Source organism: Colius striatus, chromosome 4 (genome assembly GCF_028858725.1).
Source record: "Colius striatus isolate bColStr4 chromosome 4, bColStr4.1.hap1, whole genome shotgun sequence".
NCBI classification, from domain to species: Eukaryota; Metazoa; Chordata; class Aves; order Coliiformes; family Coliidae; genus Colius; species Colius striatus.
In genome coordinates, this window is record NC_084762.1 from 9,029,178 (window position 1) to 9,050,112 (window position 20,935).

General features: G+C 39.2%; 1 protein-coding gene across 2 annotated transcripts in view; it reads left to right on the forward strand.

The window, feature by feature from the left end:
• The window catches only part of FBXL7 (F-box and leucine rich repeat protein 7), a 176,949-nt gene that overhangs the window by 38,950 nt on the left and 117,064 nt on the right, over nt 1-20,935 (forward strand). For both annotated transcript variants that reach the window (XR_009818628.1, XM_061995137.1), the window contains exon 2: nt 3,898-3,987. Coding sequence is in view for 1 of the 2 variants with exons in the window: in XM_061995137.1 (XP_061851121.1) it covers nt 3,898-3,987 (90 nt within the window). In the remaining variant the exon portion in view is untranslated. The remainder of the gene's footprint in view (nt 1-3,897; nt 3,988-20,935) is intronic.

The window sequence follows — 20,935 nt, forward strand, 5'->3', positions numbered from 1 at the left end:
TTTTCTGACTTGAGGGCTAGATGGCATCTCCTCTAACAGAACTTCTGCTTTAAACATTTTTATCAGAAAGTTCCCTGCTGTTACAGACCCTTCTCGATGTGGTTCTCAGAGAATGAACCCTGAATGACAGACCTGCTTGCTTTCATGTCTGTTTGGTTTTGAGTATTCTTGCATGTTAAGGAACACAGAAGGTGGCTACTGCTTTTGCTGTTATTTATTACTAATGCAACTGTTTACAGATCCTTCTTAAAGAGTTTGATTGCTATAAGCTGTCTAAGTACAAAAGGACAACATCTTTGGGAGCTCTTTTTTCAGGTATTTGGAGTATGTTGTGGCTCTTCTCTGGAATCTCTTCAGTATGCCCTTACCTGTCCTGTACTGAGAGACCCAGAACAGGGCCCAGTACTACTACTGCTGAGTAGAGATAAGGAAGCATCACCTCCTTCAGCCTGCTGACTACATTCCTCCCAAAGCAGCCCATGGTGCTGTTAGCCTTCCTTGCCACAAGTTCCCATCAGTGGCTCATGTTCAACTTAGCGTCCACCTGGATTGCCAGGTCTTTCTCTGTCAGAACACTTTCGAGCTGATCGGTCCTCAGTATACACTGGTACATGAGGTTGTTCCTCCCCAGCTGTAGGACTTGGCATTTCCTTCTGTTGAACTAACTTCCTGAGGTTCTTGCCAGCCCATTTTTCTCACCCTGATAAGGTCTCCCTGAATGGCTGCAACTTCTTGGTGTATCAACCATTCCTCCATGTTTTGTACCATCTGGGAATTTGTTGGAGGTGCTCTCTCACCCACTATCACACCCAAGTTGTGTAGAGAATACTTAATCCTTCATGTTAATCTGCAGTAGCCAGATCTACCCTATTAGAAGTGAATGGATTTGATTCACAGTAAAAGAATTGATATAGTGTCTGCTAGGTTTTTTTAAGACACTGAAAACTTACTAGAAAGTTTCTCCTGCTTACCTGAATGGAGAGATTCAGAGCAGAAGGTGAGGAAAGAGCTTGCTTTGAGGCTGTATACACCAACCGAAGACTAACAGTGTCATAAAATATTAAAAGTATAATTGCAGGAAGAACTGGTATCCAACCAAAGCAGTAACCACTATAGATTCCTTGTTCTTAAATTCTACTTTAACTTCTCAGGAGTTCTAGAGTTCAGGTAGTTTTGAATGGTAAATATCTAGACTTCTGTCTGGCTTGTCACGGTTTCCACAGAGGTGTGCAATTGTAACTAATGTGTTGCTATTGGATATATTGGCAACCAGGAGCCTGTGGTGGGTAAAAACATTTCTGTTGTGCTCTTGGAGTCTGGCTTGTATACAGTGTAAATAGAAATACTATTGATGTTAATGGAGGAGGCATGTAACTGCAGGAAGCATTCACTTTGTGATAACAGCCTATGTTACTGATGACCAGTTAGCAACTCTGTTGTTTTTTGATATCACTGACTTCCTTTTCCTGGAAAAAGTGGTTTGGGTTTTGTGGGTTTTTTTTTTTTTTAGAGGAAATCCTATTTATCTGCTTTGAGGAAATGATTTGTTACAATCAATCTCTCTTTTTAAAATTTCTTTTTCTTGCTTTTTTCTTTCTATTAATCTGTGCTGATACTCCTTGGAAGCTTTTCTGCCTCTGCAGTGCTTCGTACATGAGGAGTTGTTGATAATGGCAATACCATCTAAACAGAACATCTTTCATATGAGGAAAGGCTGCAGGAACTGGGGCTGTTTAGTGTAGAAAAGAGGAGACTGAGGGGAGATCTTATGAACATTTACAAATATCTCAATGGTGGGTGTCAGGAGGTTGGGACATCCCTTTTTTTCTATAGTAGCTAGCAACAGGACAAGGGGTAATGGGATGAAGCTGGAACACAAAAAGTTCCATTTAAATATATGAAAAAACTATTTCACTGTGGAGGTGAGGGAGCCCTGGCACAGGCTGCCCAGAGGGGTTGTGGAGGCTCCTTCCTTTGAGGTCCTCAAGACCCGCCTGGACACGTTCCCAAGCAACCTGATCTAGGTGACCCTGCTTCTGCAGCGGGATTGGACTAGATGATCTCTAAAGGTCCCTTCCAACCCTACCATTCTATGATAAACATCTTTTATATCATTAATGATTTTATTATCAGCTGTTGAAGGTATTTAAGTTCTCTGATCCCCTTCCTGGGAAAAAGCATTTTACATTTATCCTTCTCTTTTCTCATCTACCTTTGGTCTACCACAACCCTAGTTGCCTTAACTGGAGAGCTATTTTGGTCTATAATGACCACAGTCCATTATTCCAACTCGTGTCACAGCTTGAGTGTAATTAAAGTGATATTTGAGAGGCGCTGCTTCTTGGGTTTGCTTGACTTCTGAAAGGAATGTAAAAAGCAGTTAGTGAATCACTGAAAACAGACCTTTTTTTTTTTCTTCCTTTTCACCTCAGCCATTTTTATTATTTTTTTTTTTACTTCCTTCTGCCCTTTTTAATATCCTTTCGCTCCACAATCATCTCTCAAATCTAAGCATGTTAACTTCAGCAACTTTATGTGGAGAATGATTCTCTAGGGCTGGCTGACGGATTAAGTGGCAGTACCTTGGTTGTGAAGCAACCTACGTTTGCACATTCTCCAGTCGTTTCCCATTAAAACTTAAATCCTTGTTCTGTTGTGGCACCTTTAAAAAGCAGACCTCCTCCTTACATCTAAATGTTATGAAAACCAGGCATACTGTAACCCAGGACCCCAAGGAATGCTTGATTGAAATAACAGATCAGAAAAGTCTCTTGCTAACATTCCTGTGATTATAGGTTTACTCATGTGACAGAAAGATGGTGTCAGCTAGCTTTTTGCATACAGCCTCATTTTGGTCCAAAACCTAATGTAGCTCTTAAAGGCTTCACTGAAGCAGTGGTTTGGGGGATAGATAACGTCTTAAAATGTAACAGTATCCATTACCTTACCTCTCCTTAGAATTGTCTTGCGTGGTGCTGATCTGGGTGGTTGATGTGGTTCCTACTGCGGAGCAGAATGTATTTCCTGGCTAGTAGTTGCTGTTGCCAGTTAGTAGTTACTGACGTTGAGTGGAGTAAAAGCAAAGGGAAACAGAAGTGACTCATTCTTAGATTCTCATAGGTAAACAAAAAGGCAGCTTTCTTTTAGCTCCCTGTGCTCTTCTGTGGTAACTATCTCAGTTAATTTTTTCTTTGCATTTGAGTTTCTTGTGTTGCTAACTTACATCTGATTTGACATCCCCCATATATGTCTGAGGGCATTAATGTAGGGAATGAAGGAAGAAGTCTTGACAGAGAAAATAAGAGAAGAAACATTCAGTGTTTCTCATTTATAGTTACAAAATGAAAGGTGAAGAGCAGCAACTGTGGAAGTTGGTTTTAAATTAGCAGATTGCATCAAGCAATGAGCAAGATGTCAGAGGAAACAGCAAACACCTCACTTTCACTTTCATGCAACCAAGTGACTTGAACAAATGATGTGAACTCATAAACCAGAAATCTAAACTGATTTAACATATTTGAATTTATACTGGTGAGGGTCAATGTTCATTTGTTTCAGTCTCTTTAAGAGGTGTTTGAATGACAAAATTGATCATGAAAGCTCTCCTGATGTTGTTAATCACAAACTTTCCCTTTACAGTGGAGCTTAGCAAATGTGTAATGAGTCCTTGTGACACGTGAGCCTGTTTGCAGCCTTAACACATGTAAAGATTCACATGCTATAAGTTATAATGCAGTTAACTCTTACCCCAATGTGTACAAAATGAACATCAACTGCTTTAAAATTAGTTTAAAGCTTCCTGGAATTCTTCCAGGTTTTGATATGGAAGGTCTTTCTATTTCACTGTTGATAATCATGTTTGTTGTCTCTCCCTCCCACCTCTGTCTCTCTTTGCAGGCAAAGGCAGCTCAAGCATCTCATCCGACGTGAGTTCAAGTACAGATCACACTCCCACCAAAGCCCAGAAGAATGCGGCTACCAGTGAAGGTAGGCAGCTGGTACTCATTACTCAGGTCAGGCCCCCCAGCATAATCCTAGCAATTTTGAGAAAAGGAACCCCTCCTCCTCGTTCCTTCTGTGTACAGTACATCAGCATATTAGAAATTAAAAACCAGTTGTTCTTTCTGCATACAACTTCCACTCCTACCTGGAGTTTCTAGTTTAAATTTGTGACAAAGGATCTTAGATACTTTTGCAGAACAAAAATGTAGAGTTTTGCGTCATTTTGCATGTTACTTTTTCAGCAAAGGCTTTTCTACCTAAGATTTGATGTGATGGAATTTTGAACTTGTTTCTGAAGAATATACTTTAATGGCAGCTTTTTGGCATAAGTTCTAGGTTGGGTCTCAGCCTCTCACTTTTGTTCTAGAAACACCATGAAAATGTGAGTTGTTTGTGCCAAGTGTTCAAAAGTGTAGCTGTGGACTTAGACCTGACAAGAATTTAACTAAATTGACATCTCTTACCAACAGTTACTGGAGTATGTGATCATCCAGGTCTAGATTTTTAGTGTCTAGGGGAAGGAGATGTCTTATGTGTCAGTATTAATACAGGTCTGTGCTAACTGGCCTGTGAATAGAGAAATGCTGATCCTTTCCTGCTGCCTCCTTATATGTAAATAGGTGTGCTCTGTTAAATGAAAGTATATTGGCCATAGTTTTTCTGAGAGTGTCTTTGAAGGCTAAGAGGAAATTATTCAATATGCAAGTTTAATGATGTAAGCTGAAAGTATTTTTTTAATGAGAAATTTATGTACCTTAACTACAATTTCTGCTCAGCTCTGTCATAAGTTGTTGGTTGTACTCAGTATTTATCAAATAATAATTATGATTTCTTACACTCCTGTCATTATATAAACTCTGATTGCTTTCAGTCTGGCTTTATTTCTTATAGTTAAAAGAAATCATAGCCTTTGAATAGTTCTAGTTTAGCAAGTCTGTAGAATCTGTCCAGTAAAAGTAGGTCATATAAGTAATAAATGACCATATAAATCACAAGAGTTTATTGTTAGGTATGCCTAATCTCATATCAAGAATGAAGATCTGGCACCTGTGAATCATGAGAGATTCTCATTTAGGATCTCTGCTTTTGAGTCTGACCAATAAATTTAACAATAAATGAATAAGTGGTTGATAAAGTTTAGTGGAATAGTAGACTTCATGTTTCTCTAAGCATTAAATTCAAAAGTTTGGAGGTACCTGAAGGAAGCGAATTGTCAACAAAAAGAGATAAGTTTAGGAAATATATAAAAGCATTTTAACTTCTCTGTATGACAGCCAGGAGGAAAAAAAGGAAAGAAACCACAAAGGAATAATGGAAACTCTGAAGTCAGTACTGAACAATTGTTTAAATTTCTGTTTTACTTTAGTCAGTAAAGCATGGGGTTTTTTCTCCTTTTTTTCAAATCAGATAATGCAAAATAATCCTTTACTAATCTCTAAGATTTATGCTTTTAATGTAGCCCACTGTAGAGCCGGTAAATATCAACATTCACTCTGAAATCTCCACCACTGGTTTGGAGCTAATTCATTAGAGAGGTTTAAATGCAGGCCAGCAGATGCTGTAGTAAAGATGGTTTTGAGTTTTCATGCAAATTCAGAAAGAGTTCAGAGCAGTAAAGTTGTGTATTCTATACTTGGAGGCAGTTTCAGATGTGAGCCTAGTTTTTTCTATGCCCTAGAGGGGTGTGATTTGACATACACTTTGGCAACAGCAGAAGTAGTCTCTTCCTCAGCCTGTGCTACTACTACTTTCCAACCAAAATTTTCTGCTGAGAAGTTACTAATGTGCCTCGATTTAGTATAAATTGCCTTAAAGTGGATTGCTGTGTAATCTGGCAGATATTTTGAACGTTGTAACTAGGGAGTATAAGAGTCCCACAAGAACAAGTGAGAGCAGAGACATGGAAGTGGAGTTGGGGGAGAAACAGGGATTGTTGAAACCAGTGCTGTTACTGGAAAGCACATTTATCAACCAGTGTGTGTCTGGAATTTTTACTCATGTTGCCTCTTTTTCCCCATGCACAGTAGACTGGGGGGATTCAGCTAAACAGATTCATACCTCCTGCAAGACGAGTGGGGTTCTGTGCTTACCAGACTGAATTCTTTTATACTGTTTAGTTAGAGTAGTACCTAGGGACCAGCTAAGAACAGAGCCTGGTTGTGTTAGATGTTGTACAAGCAGTGGCAGTTATGTCTTTTCATTGGGGTGTTTACATAACATTTTATAACTGTTAGTTAAATTTACCTTTAGAGCACTCCATGCTCTAGTATTGGCTTGCCATGATACAGTAGTACCTGCCCACCGCAGAGATCAGTAAATGTGTCTTGCTCTTTACCGTGAGACTGGTTTGTCACATGGACAGAACCCTCTAATTCTGTCTCTTGCTTTAGGGCTGTGTTGTAAATTCATAGCACTGTGTGCTGTCCTGTGAATGAGCCACGTGGTGTGTGTGGTGAGATATCTGTGCCCTAGGTATGGAGTTGAAAGGACTATGAAACATTGCAGGTGAACTCCTCTTCACCTTTGTTGGCATGCAACACTGCAGACAGATTCTTTGCATCCCTTGAATTTCTGTTGGCAAGGGCATTCCTTGGTGCCTATCTCCATGAAGCAGGTAGAATTTGTGTTTGAGGCTTGAAGGCCTTTAGGCTCCCGTTTTCCAGCTTTGCAAACCTAATTCTTTCCAGTTCTGCACTGCAAATCTTCTCTTCTCTTTCTGGCAAACAGTTGATACAACGCTTGAAGCTGAATCAATGAAATGCCTTGAAACAACTAGAAAGGAAACCTGTAGGACTGATTCACCCAAGCTCTGTGGTACTGTACAGCAGAGAAGCAGTCATGTAAAGTATTTCTTAAGCAGATATAGATTCCCAAGGCTTGCAGAAAGGTGGCAAGAAGTACTCTCGCTTGAAAGAGCAAACCACCTCAGTAAGTGACAACAGGTGTCACCTTGCCATCAGTTTGAAGAATCAAATGAACTCCGCTCTTCGTCTTGCCTATTGTCTACTGCAACCTTGATAGTTGTCAAGTTTCAGTGCTGTGATGTGTCTCTATAGGACAGGTGTGAGAAGTGTGTAGTGAGCTGCTTGAAATGGCTTATGTGACGTCCCAGTTGCAGATATACTGTTAAGGCAACATCAGTTACATCTTTTGATGGGAATGAGAGATACAGTTATGGCCAAAATATGGTACCCTCCCTCACATGGTGGATTATGAGCCTCTGTAGAGTTGTGAAGGGGGTTTTTAATGCTTCCAAAGAGCCAAAATGCTTCTCATACTATTAAATATGCCTGGGTGAACTGCACATTCTCTACTAGTGAAGAACAGCTAGTATGTGTTAGTATCCTTAGCCAAAACAGCCTCACTCAGCAATGCATTGGAGACGTAACCCTGTTTCTGTTGTGTAGAGGAATGCAGACAGTAAGCAACTGACCACACAACTTCCTAAATTCAAACTTGAGGTACCAGTGATGCACTTGAGAGATGTAAAGGTGAGACTTTACTAATGCAGAAGCTGAAGTCTAGTCTCTCTCATTGTGGTTTTTCACTTTCTATACTTCAGTGAAGGACAGCTGGCAAAAAAACAGATGTCTGATCCTCTCTGTGAATCAGAGTATGCTGTAGGGACTGTTTGTTTGGCTACAGCATGGCTCAAAAGGAAGCACAGTAGACTGTGAGAGTACTTGTACACTGATGCCTCTGCACTGTCTCCCCTTCTGAGGATACAGTTTTCTTTAGCTTTGAATATACACTGTCTTTTACTACTTTTCCAGTCTCAGACATTGTCTGCAATTCTTTACCCCATCAATCAATTACAGTTCGAAACTTGAGAACACATGAGTTTTTGCTACCCCCCATTGCTCTTCTGGCAAGTGAAAGACTAAATGGATTTTTGTGGGCCATTTAAATGCAATTTGCTATACACAGTCACAGCTGGAATATTATTGTCTAAAACTTGATTTGGAAGATGAGACTGAAAGTTTTTGTATGGGCTTACCTTGATCAGAGGGAGCTTTCTCCTAACACTTACCTGTAGACTGTGGAATGATATGTACATGGTGGATGCTTCATGGAGGCCTGCACCTGGGGAGGAACAACCCCATGCACCAGCACAGGCTGGGGATTGACCTGCTGGAGAGCAGCTCTGCAGAGAGAGACCTGAGAGTGCTGATTGACAATAAACTAACCATGAGCCAGCAATGTGCAGGAGTGCTGATTGACAATAAACTAACCATGTGCCCTTGTGGCCAAGAAGGCCAGTGACATCCTGGGATGCATCAAGAAGAGCGTGGTCAGCAGCCTGAGGAAGATTCTTCTCCCCCTCTATTCTGCCCTGGTGAGACCTCATCTGGTGTCCTGTGTCCAGTTCTGGGCTCCCCAGCTCGAGAGACAGGGAAGTGCTGGAGAGAGTCCAGCGCAGGGCCACCAAGATGATCAGGGGACTGGAACATCTTCCTTATGAGTAAAGACTGTGGGAACTGGGGCTGTTTAGTCTGGAGAAGAGGAGACTGAGGTGGGGGTGGATCTCATTAATATTTACAAATATCCAAATGGTGGATGTCAAGAGGTTGGGACATCCCTTGTTTTCTGTTGTATTCACTGCTAGGACAAGGGGTAATGGGCAAAATCTGGAACACAAAAAGTTGCACTTAAACATGACGAAAAACTACTTTCCTGTAAGAGTGATGGAGCACTGGAAGAAACTACCCAGGGAGGGTGTGGATTCTCCTTCTCTGGAGGTTTTCATAACCTGCCTGGATGCATTCCTGTGCAACCTGATCTAGGTGGACTTGCTTCTGCAGGGGGTTTGGACTAGATGATCTCTAAAGATCCCTTCCAACCCTACCATTCTGTGATTTTACAATTCTATGATTCATATTAACTCGACTGTCTTTCAAATAAAAAAAATCAATACTGTTTGCACTTCACATCTGTGTCTGTTAAGTGGTAATCCAGAGGCAGCTTCAAATTGAGAACTTGTGTATAAGCTCCATGTATGAGTTCTAATTTATTTCTCAGTTTCTATAAAATCAAATTGAAGGATTAGGCTGGAAGCAAAATACTGTTTTAGCAGAGAAGCGTGGTGATGAAATACCTCTGAATATATACTATTAAATCTTTATAGTTTGAATTTTGTGGAAATACAGTGAAGTCAGCTGCTGTATCCTGCAGAAGTTAAAGTAATATCTGCTTTTAGTGATATCGACTTTTAGGAACCTTCAAAAAGTATTTAACTTTGATTTTCCTTCTGCAGTACTGTGAGAGTTCTAGAGTCTATCTTCTTCATATAATGTTCATATACCTTAAATATAGTTAAAAAAAGACCATCTTTGGAAAACAGGTGAATTAAGAGAACAGAGCTTTTCACCCATTAGCATGCCAACGTTTATGTTTAGCATCAAGATCAAATACTTTTGTTTTGGCAGTACCTGTTTGTATACTTCTCAACATAAGAGATATTTAGGTGTGTACTGGAAAAGTCTCATAGTTGGATCCTGCTTTCTGTTTTATTTGGGGTTTTTAGTGATTCTGATGGACTTGGTAGTGTTAGGTTAGTGCTTGGATTTGATGATCTTAAAGGTCTTTTCCAACCTAAACAATTCTGTGATTCTGGGAGAAGCAGGCCATATAGTCTGGCTGGAACAATTATGTTAATTAAGAGCCTTTCCCTCTATTAAATCATCTTTGGGGGCAACTATGAAATGTAGCATTTTGCAAATATGTAATTCTTTACTCACGTAACAGTGCTACTGTATACAAGATGGTACATGTCTAAGGTTCATCAGGCTGTGATGTTGTGGTCTTCAGCATCCTTCTATGTTAGATCCCTTCCACTGAGGCTTCTCAAAGTGGATGGTACATTACTGAGTGCTGATCCATGCTATGGAATGCCTGCTATTGGTCATCTTCCCTTGGCATGTGGTAAGTTCCATAGAAAGGGTTGGCTGAGAATGAGGAATTAGCCTTCCCTCAATACCACTCTTCATCCTGCTGAAGTTCTAGGGGAACAAAAAAACAAACACTAAATAACCAAAGCCACTCCAAATCAAACATAACAAAACCAACAAACCCACCAAAACCCAGGCAAAAAACAAGCAAAGAACACCCTTCCCAACTCCCCAAAAAACCAAACCCCCACCCCACCAAAAAAAAAAAGCCCTAAACTGAAAAAAAAACCTGGTTAAATGTTACAGCTGGTGGCCAAGTTTGAATTTAGGAGCTTTCAGGAGGGCTTCTACCATCCTGCATATAGAAGTACAGGTATTCACTCAATTTTTCTTTTATGATAGAAATACCAGCTACTCAAATAACTGAAACTAGATTTATGTCCATTTTTATAGGGAAAAGAAAAAAAGGCAGAGCTGGCTAAGCTTTTCAAAGAGAAGTTAGCCTCTATTCATCTAGTAATAGCACAAGTCTTTTCTTGCTGTACTCTTCTAATCATTTCTTAATAAAATAACTTCCAAGTGACTTTCAAAACCACTGGTATTTTTGACTACTACTATTGCATTGCTTTCTTCTGCAAGTTGCAAGTGAATTAATATGTAATTAATATCAAATTGAGGAAAGCAGCAATCAAGAGTGTTCAGCCATACCATTCTTACTTTGACAAAGTCATTTTAGAAGACCACAGTGAATAATGGAAGAATGCACTTTTGAATGATTTTTTATGGACTATGGAAAGGCATCAATATGTGATATCTCTCCAGACAGTCATTTTGCACTCTTATTTTCTATTTCTTAGAATAATAGACAGTTTGGTCCCTGGCTTTCACACTCAGGAGTACAGATATCTTGGTTATCTATATAGGAATGTTTCTTTTCTAGAGAAATTTGAGGTTTTTAATCAGAAACCATTTATCACTGCTCTATATAGGAACATTAAGTGATGTTTTTTGAACATGAAAGTTGTTGTGTGTCTTCGACCTCACGAGTGAGGGAACAAAGTACATATTATAGGATATTTTCAAGGAGGATGTCATTCTGTTAATTTCTCTTGGCTTAATAATCACATTATTTGAAAAGACTGGATGTTTATTGGCTCTCTGAGTAATTCTTAGTTTATTCAATGAATTTAAGAGGAGAGGTCCGTGTGTTTTGCACAATGATGAACACTAGGAAGGATTTGGAAAGATGAAATTGTGTCCTATGCTTTTGGTATTGAAAATGATTCCTGATAGAGAATCAGCTCGGACTGATTCAGGTGAGTGTAGTGCTGGTCTTATTTCCAAATGAGGAAAAGATCTCAGAGAAACAATTTGCAAATAAAAACTATTCTGTGTATCATGGTTCACATAAGATAGGTAAGTATAGGTTTACTGTCACAGAATCACAGAATCTTAAGGGTTGGAAGAGATCTCAAGAGATCATCTAGTCTAATTCCTCTGCCAGAGCAGGGCCAGGTAGAGTAAGTCACAAAGGAACTCATCCAGGTGGGTTTTGAGTGTCCCCAGAGAAGGAGACTCCACAACCCAACTGAGCAACCTATTCCGGTGCTCCCTCACAATGATGAAGCTTTTCCTTGTGTTTCTTTAGAACCTCTTCTGTTCCAGAGTGTACCTGTTGCCCTTGTCCTAATATTAGACATAATTGAGAAGATCCTGGCTCCATCCTCCTGACACCCACCCTTTTATGTATTTGTAAACATAAATGAGATTACCTCTCACTTTCTTCTTCTCCAAGAGAAAGAGCCCCAGGTCCCTCAGCCTTTCATCAGAAGGGAGATGCTCCACTCCCTTAATTATACTGGAGTTCTGTTGAAGGTTTTGAGTGGTTTGTGTATTCTTTCAGGCCATTGAGTTAATTAAGTGTGGCAAAAAACTTGCTGAAAAATTTCACCCAGTTTGTCTTGATGATACTTTTGACAAAAAGAGCTCTTAATCCTGTCTTACATCTGATACCTGTTAAATATTTTTCCACTTTAATATCTTTCTTTTCATTTTCTCTTTAACATAGGAAGCTTACTAACCCAGTATTGGTATTGAAAATCTATGTATGGTCTTTCTAGACACATGCAAACATATGTATATTTCTTGCTTCTTTTGATGGCAGTTCCCGTTTACCTCTGCCCTCCTGTGTTTATAGCATCTCTTACTGAGAATTTGGGCTCTTGGTTGTACTGTTAGAAAGTACTGTCTAAGCAGACTTTCTGTGCATCAGAAAAAAACCATGTCTGAATTGGAGATGAATGACTGAATTTGCCCTTGCTTACTTGGAAATGGGCTGAGATTCAGTTGGCTTTGAGTGGGCTGTGGCTGTTTGGAGTTGGTAGTGAAACTGGAGACCAGGTAAGTTTCCTATGGTTTTGTGTTACTTTTGTAGCCGTGGAGTTTTTCAGAAGAGTGAAACATTACCTTATCAAATGTGCCCAAACAGAATCATTTGAAGCCAAAAAAATGGGGAAAAACAAGAAGGGGATGGGGGGCATCGACAGTTAATAAATCCCAAACTATAAACTCATGGGCAGAATACACAGAGCTCACTATTTAAATTCCTTTAACCAACTTTTCTGAAGGCATATGCAAATATAGTCACCTCAAGCAGTATGTGGAGATACAGAGTAGGATGGAGGCTGTTCTTAGGCACTGATTTTTTTGTGTTAACCACATGTTGTTATGCCTTTGCCAACAAATAGGCAGTGTTCCTGCAAAGCTGTTCTGCTAATTATAACAATACCACTGCAATCAGCATTTAAATCAAAGTTCAAATACAAGGCAAAAGTAGTTGGGACGTTGGCAAGGTTGAAGCTGCAAATTGAAACCTTACGTTATTCTGGCTAATTTGTACTGAAATGCTATAGCCAAATGTTTAAAACTTGCCCAAACAATACTGGGAACAAATTGGAAAGGTACATAAAACTGCAGTCTTACTTGATGTGCTGCCTGAAATGTGAGACCTACCAGAGCAAATATGCTTACAGTACAGTTGAAGAGAAATGATTCCAATTTAAAAACCTGGCACTGGCTTTTCCAAAGTAAGGTCTGATGCTTGGTAGGAGTGATTACGGTTTATTCAATTACCTGTAAATCTGATTTCAAGGAATCCAAGATACTAAATGTAATTCTTTTTGCAAAATGCTGTACCAAACTACTTAAATGCTGTTATCACAGGGAGATTCTGACACTAAATTGTTCTTTGTCTGTTATTGCCTATACTAGCTATTTGAAATGGTTTCCTTCTTTGAAAAGTGAAGATGACTTGAAGAGTCATCTTCAAGTATCTGATGACTGCTAGATGATTTGCTAGTCTAAAGCCCATCTTTCTTGAATGCTAGACCTGTCCCCTAAGACTGCTTGAAGAATATATACAACCTGATAATGCATATTTAAATATGTTGGGCTTATCCTTTTCCCAGAATTTATGAACTGACACTAGCAAATTCCTCTACATTTTTTCATTATTTCAATTAAGCACTAGAATTAAATTGGAACATCAGTTTTTTGCCTTGAACTTGACAATCCCTGTTAAGATGCTGTTAGTTTCAATTTATTGCACAAAAGATCCTGCCTTATTTTCCTGTATCTAATCTTTTTACGTCAACCTGTCAAATAACTGTATAATTTTTAAGACTGATATTGCCAACAGTTCCAGAACTAGCAGGCTGCTTCAGAAATATCTGCTGACTCATTCTGTACTTCTCTTCTGGCTATTGTACCATAGTGCCTGCTACTGTGTTTTGCTCAAGTTACTGAAGCTTGGCATCTCCTTGTTTCTCTTGAGATGTATATACTAAGATTGGCTGATGAGAATAGCAGTTCAAGAATGGGTAATGGTAATTTGTGTGTTCTTGTTAATCCTGACTGCTGGATCATCATTAGTCTGGACAGTTACAATAGACTAGATGCATAAGCAGAATTTATAGGCATGAGTAAAATCTGGTGATGAGTCATCAATATATTTCTCTAGCCTTAATCAGCCACACTTGAACATACAACTTGTGGTCTGGTGCGTGTTCAGCAACTGTCCATTGCAGTATTTTCTTTCACATTTAAGGCTGGTTTTCATCTTAAACTGTGGTGATGGATTGGGAGTTTGTATCTCTTGAACTTCAAAGTATAATTGCTGTTTTAATGATTTAAATAAAAGACACATGTCAATAGTAGCCTATCAGCTGTTCTGAGCTAGGAGATTTCTACTCACCTACTTTGGCCTTTTGTGTGTGAACAGGCTCTTGAGAAAATGGGCAGCATTTCTTTAGAGATGCATTCTAAGGTTTGGCAGTCAATTTCATCAGCTAGTTTGAGTTACCCTACAACAAGGTAAAGTACTGAGACTTTTTGTAGGTATGTAACCTCCCCATATGTGTTTATGCTACCTCACATGTAAATGCATGAGCAGAAAGAGGCCTGATGGCTTTACTGGATGACTGTAACCTGTTGTGCTGCTTGCAATGACTTGGTTATATCATGAATCTCCATTGTAAATTATTGGTCATGATAATGATGTTTCAGTTTGTGCCGGTACCTAATCTAATCTGTGGTGCTTTTGTTTTTCCTTACATGATTCATAGAATCATAGAATGGTAAGGGTTGGAAGGGACCTTTAGAGATCATCTAGTCCAACCCCCCTGCCAAAGCAGGTTCACGTACATCAGGTCACACAGGAACATGTCCAGGAGCACTTTGGAAACCTCCAGAGAAGGAGCCTCCACACCCTCCTTGGGCAGCCTGTGCCAGGGCTCTGTCAAGTCCATTTCCATCTTGTATATCCAAGAGAGTGAAATTTTAGAGCACTATCAGGTATTCAATGTTTGTGGGAAATCTTTTACTTGTTCATTACAGGTAAATAGCACTAGGTGAGAATCTCTGAAGGACAAATGCTCACATCAAGAGATCTCAAAGATGTGCGTAGTAGGAAAAACCTCTTTTTCCTAGCTGTGAATTTTGTAATTTGATTAATCTGAAGATATTTATATGCTCATATAGATATTTACAAATATTTTTTTCTTAAACCTTTCCATCACAACCCCTTGTCAATATAAACATTTGTAAGCTCTGACAGGCAAGCCTTCTTCACCTACGATTTGAGCAGTGAGATGTGACACCTGAAACCTCAGAAACTGCACTATGCAGAGCAGTTGTTTACCTCGCACAAGGAGGGACTTTTGTAGTAATTTTCCTTAAAGAACAGGAACAAATGTGGTTCAAATGATAAAATAATAATTGTACTGTCTTCAGTGGGCTCTGGCTTGGGAGACTGTTTACTTGGTCCCTCTTTAATGTGCACTGAGATAAACCACTACCTTGAACTCTGTTTTCTAAAATCATCATGCTCCTTGACTCTTTCACTTTGCTTTTGCTTTTGAAACAAGGTTTGAGTTACTTTTTGTAACCTGATGTAAAATTATAGCCCAATCTTATTTTAGCTGTGAGTATATTTCTCTGAACTTTCTCAGATTTCTTTTCATGCCCTTGTACCTCAGATTCAGCTGTACTACACATTTTCTGCTCAGCCTTGCGTTTGCATTTGGAAGGCTTTTTCAATGTTTAGCATGTGAAACCTATCAAGAAGCTGATGTATCTGGTTTTAATGGGAGGTTATTCTGGAGCTGACTAAAATTCCCGATGTTCTGAATCTGCTTTGGTCACTTCCAGTGAAAAGGACTGACAGCAGTAAGTGTCAATTTGTGCTGTTAATTTGTCAGGTTACTTGCCAAATATATTTTGTTGTGGAAAAAAATCTTGAGGAACACTTGTTTTTCTTTCTGTTGGTGTGGCATTGGAGGAATGATGGATCTGCTTGTATCTGTCAGTATTTAGTAAAGATGACTTCTGTCTATGTCTAATTAAGGAAGCATTTAATGAAATCTGAGTATTTTGCTACACTATGCTAAGAATGTCACCCCCCATTGAAACTGCATTTGAATCAAAACAGCAGCACTACTGTTCAGTCACTGCATTCAGATTTTACCAATCATGTTAAATAGCTCTTTGGGATGAAGAATTGGTTTCTTCCCAGCCTGATGTGTTAATGCTTTCATATACTTTTAATTAGGTAAATGGCTTCTGTTTAGAATGTGTATTTCTGTATGGCTCAAAACCAGAAATGAACCTAAAACACACAGGAAAAGCTCTCTCCCACCTACTGTTTTCTGTGTCACTGTGATGATAAATCTTCTAAGAAGTATTGTTCATAGGCAGAAGACTGGGAGGCTTCTGATGTCATGAGAAACTGTCATGATTATCCATAGATGCCCATTTCAAGATAGATAGCAGATAAATACTGATCTGAACTGAAAAAAAAAGACTCAAAACTGATGTAATTTATCTCATATCCTCCTTTCTGTTATTAGTTATTCCAATTCTGATTTGGACACATGCCTAAAGGAGAAGCACCAGGGTATCCTCTTGACTTTGGTGATACTTTAATGCTCAAATTATTAGGGTAACTTTACTATCCTTCATTCATGTTTTGACTCAGAACTTGAAGTGGTTCTATTCTGCTTAAGTTTTACACCTGCTGATGTTGTAGAAATTGGAACATTGAATATTAGAGCAACTCCTTATATATCTCTGAGAGAAGGCTCTTTCCTCATTTATCTTGGAACTAATATGTGCATAGAAGGACAATGTGCCATAAACTTGTTACCATTCAATGCTTGTGGGCTCTAACTAAGAGCAGCCATGTTTAAATATGTAATATTCTGCATTATTTAGGGATGAAGAGGAATGAAACCATAACTAAACAGTAACTAAAATACTAGCCTAAGGGCAACAAAAGGAATGTAGTTGAGAACTGCAAGCAGTAAAACTAGGTGAAAGAAATTGAAAAAAGATCATGTTAACTGTGAAGTCATAAAAATTAAGGATATAGTTAAAAGTATGAGCAATCAAAGCTTTGTATCCTGCTGTCTATTGCTCAGTATGATATATTGTGCTTGTAAACTTAGCAGGCTCACATACTGCTGAAAGGATAAAGTGTTTGGTTTGGGCCCCTTCTCAGAGACTGTGTGTTTTGTCTGAATGGTTAGCCAATTCAGGCCAGAGAATCAAGCATCTTCTACTGGGTTGTTTCATTAACAGCAAATGTAATCATGGTGAATCTCTCAAATTCGGCGGCTGCCAGCAAAACCGATGTATTGTGTTACTTTGGTAACCAGACAGGCTTCCTTAATCCAAAAGATAACTCATAAACTCTGTGAATCTTACTGATATTTCCCTTAGGATTGTGGCTGTGGTTATAAAAAATAGTTCATGTATCAGTCCCAAAGTGTTGCTTATTGCTCTGGATTAAATAAGGCTTTTATTCTCATTGAAATCCAAGAGTGTTGCTGATTTTAAGTCCTAACAGAGACCATACTTCTTCAAAGCTTTGAAAGAGTTCAGTCAGCATTTTAGGAGGTTATTGAACCTCCCAGATATATCCCATCAAGAGGTATTAAGTATTTGACTGTTTAAGCTATTCTCAAAAGAACTTATTTGCACTGGAACTGGGGATCTTGCAAGATGTAAAAAAGCACCCATCTTCTTAAGAAGTTGTTACTGGACTGAAATAATTCATCAAAAGATTATTCCTTTGTCAAAGAGATATTGAAGAAGTAATCTCCCTAAAACTAACAATTAACTATTACATAAAGCCTCTACAAAAAGAAAATAGATGAAAACAGTGAAAATGAGGCGTGTTTGTTGGTGCCTTTTAACTTCAGGACCAAAATCGTCATTGCTATGAAACGAACTGCTATCAATAATACTGGTCTGCATTGATAGTGGTCTGTATGATACTAAAAAGACAGGTGTGGTTTCAGGTTTGCTCTGTAGGGATAAAACACTGCTAAGCAGAGGGAAAAGAATCAAGGCAGACAGGCCATTGCCTTCCAACACTCATGTCCTTGTACAGAAAGCTTCTAGCGGAAGAAACAACATCATCTTGGTAAACTAATATAGATGTCTAATAAAAGGAACCTTGCCAGTTCTGAGTGGATGGAAATCTGGGAATGCTAGAAGATTAGTATGGTATTGAAGCAGTATAGTTTGTGATGCAGATAATTTTGAGATTGTACTCACTAAGAATCCTTATGTGCCGGGCAATCCTTGAAAGAAGGTCAGGCTCGGGATGGCTGGGTTGTTTTGCTCCAGGCAATAATGGCCACCTTCGTGCACTGGTTGGAGCTTAGGGCTGGAGGTATGTACCACTGAATTCAGCTGAGCAAATGCACTTCAGTTTTGAAAAACAGAATGAATGAGCTAAAAAGAAAGTCCTTGTGCTCATTTGGAGTGCAGTAGAAGCTGCTTTCTGTTGTACTTAGAACGTTACTGGTTCCATATGATAATCATAGAACTGTGATTGTTAAGATTACGTAGAACAGACTATTACATGCACAGAATAGCATTTTACATATGCCTTCAACTTCATGAAGGGTAACTGATGGAATAAAAGTTGAGACTGAGATTTGTGATGTTTAACTGAAGTTTATGTTGGAAATCTACTTAATATTTTCTTAAATGTCTGAGCATCACTCTAGAATGAAGTCAGACCAACAAAATCCTTTTACTCCTGTCTGCTTTCCCATGGCAAGAATACCTGTTTGCTGGCCCTGGTGTTACCATTGCTCTGGCTAGCTTTGGAAGATGCCAGAATATACTAGAAACATGTTGGGTGATGGAAAGGCCATGGGTTTAAAGACCTGCATGCTTGCTGCCTCCTTGTCTGTCATGATCACAGCTTGTTTTGCTGGGCACTGTCTTCCCTCAGTCACAGGGTGTTGATACCAGACCCTATCCTTCCTAAGTTCAGCTCCCAGAAATGTCTTGCCATTCCTTATTCCAACGCCACTCTTCCACTTTCTTAATGTGAGGTGAGGCTGTCCTCCTTGTTTTCCTGAGTATACTGGCCAGGCTGAAATGATATACATCATATTACAGGCTGCTTGCTGCCAAATTTTAGTCATATATATATATTGCTCAAGCTGCAAACCTCCAAAGCAAACAGAGAGAGGAAATCAAAATTAAATTAATCCTCTCCAAGGATGTATAAAGTATGGTTGCACTGAGGTTTACAAGTCGAAGGTGAGAGGGCCATTGGTGGTAGGTGAGTCAGAAGCCACTGGTATGCACAGCCCCTTCCTATTGCGTTGCTTGTCTGGGCTGAAGTTGCTTGCCATGAAAACCTTAAGGTTTATTAAATGCTAGGTAGATAAATGAATTTGCAAGACCGTGGTTAACTATGGAAACATAGGGCATTCTTGGCAGTTTGCATTCACAGGATTAAAGGCAAAAGAGTCACCAGTTTCTCTGAAGCCCTCAGAGCTTTGCATTTCCTTCACATTGTGTAGCCAAGCATCCTAGCAGAGACTGAACAATGCTCTGGAGTCACTTTTGCACATGATACAAAGATTGTTCTTGGTTGAGAGGACTGGTTTAAGGACAGTGCTTAGTTCTGTGCTACTGCTGCTTTACTTCCTAATGCTAGATTTGGGCTGGCCAGCAGGAGAAATCAATGTCTCTTGAAGTCTTTGATGTCAGCTCTGTCTTAGCTGGCATGAGGGCAGAGGCACGCAGTCATGTCTGATGTTTTTCTTGAAACACCTCATAGCTATACCTAACCCATTTTCATGTGGAAAACAAGTGAAAGGACTGAGTACTGTCTGCAGAAGATGAAAATGAAATGGAATTGCATGGCACAACTTTGTGCAGTTGCAAAGTAGACTTGGATGCTGTCTCATCCAGAAAAATATGGGGGGTTTTGTTCTTTATTCTGGAGTTACAGGCTTTGGATTTTGATAATCTCACCTGAAATTAAATTATATCCCATATTGTATAGCTATTCAGGGAAAAAATGCCTTACCAAGCAATAGCAGTAATAAAGTAATCGATCAACTCCCACAAGCAGAAAAATAGGCTCATTGAAGTGACCGTCATGACTATTCTTTACCAAATATTATGCACAGGAAGAAGGAAATAAAAACCTTGCCTGTTTTTTTCAGGGCTTCAGGATTGTAAACTTAATGTAGTATATCACCAATGAACACTATCATCTATCTACCTGTTGTTTGTAGTTTATTAAATTATTAGGAGCAGTTAAACTCTTGTCTTGGATAATTTAAATGTCTGGTTGAAAGCTGAGTAGCTCAATCTGGGGGAGTTATTCTGAGTTGTTCTAGGGGAAGAACTTTGAAAATTAGTACACTTCAGTAGATGAGTTCAGGGGTTGAAAATGTGCCCTGTTTATCCTGCTAATACAGAGGAAAGCATCTGCTTGCAGTCTTGAAACATTATCTGATGCTGTGATTTTGCTACTACTCCCTGTTGTTCAAGATGAGACTTGCAGAGAATAGTAAAGTTTTTCCAGAAGAGCTCCTGTGGTAGGAGGTTGCCGGTGTGTTGTCCTGCTGCTAATTATCTGTTGCATCTTTGGTAAGCTTAATTTTTGCACAAGTCCTGTATGAATAAATTCAACTGACAGACAAACAACCTTGCATAGCTTCCCTGTTAAATATGTCAATTTAGTTTACTGGTGAAACTCAGATGTCATTAATCAAGCAGTAGCTTAGACTTAGAAGGCAGAGTCTAAGAATTATTGTCTGTGCTTCTCAATGGCTGTATGAGGACTAACCACTTGCCAAAATGGTTAACTGAGTTGAAGTAATGTACTGTGAATGTCAACTTGTTGATCTGCACACCTCAGAATTTTTCCATGGAGTACAGAGTCCAATTGTGAACTTAAGCTTGCTGACAATAGGCTTGCTGCTTGAAAAAATATCATTGATACTAAAAGTTCTGAGCCCTCAGGTAGAAACTTCTGAAGTAATGAGATCTTTGCTGAAAAAGAAGCTGTTCTGGGGAGAATCAAGGGACTTGCATGTCTTGGAAGCTGGCCCTTGAAGCTTTCATTTGTCATTTCAGTCCAGTTTCTCACCCACAAATGACACAGGGCAGCTATCTGCCATTGAAGGCAAACTTTAGCAAGATGTAAAAGGTGATATTTTGTTTTTCTT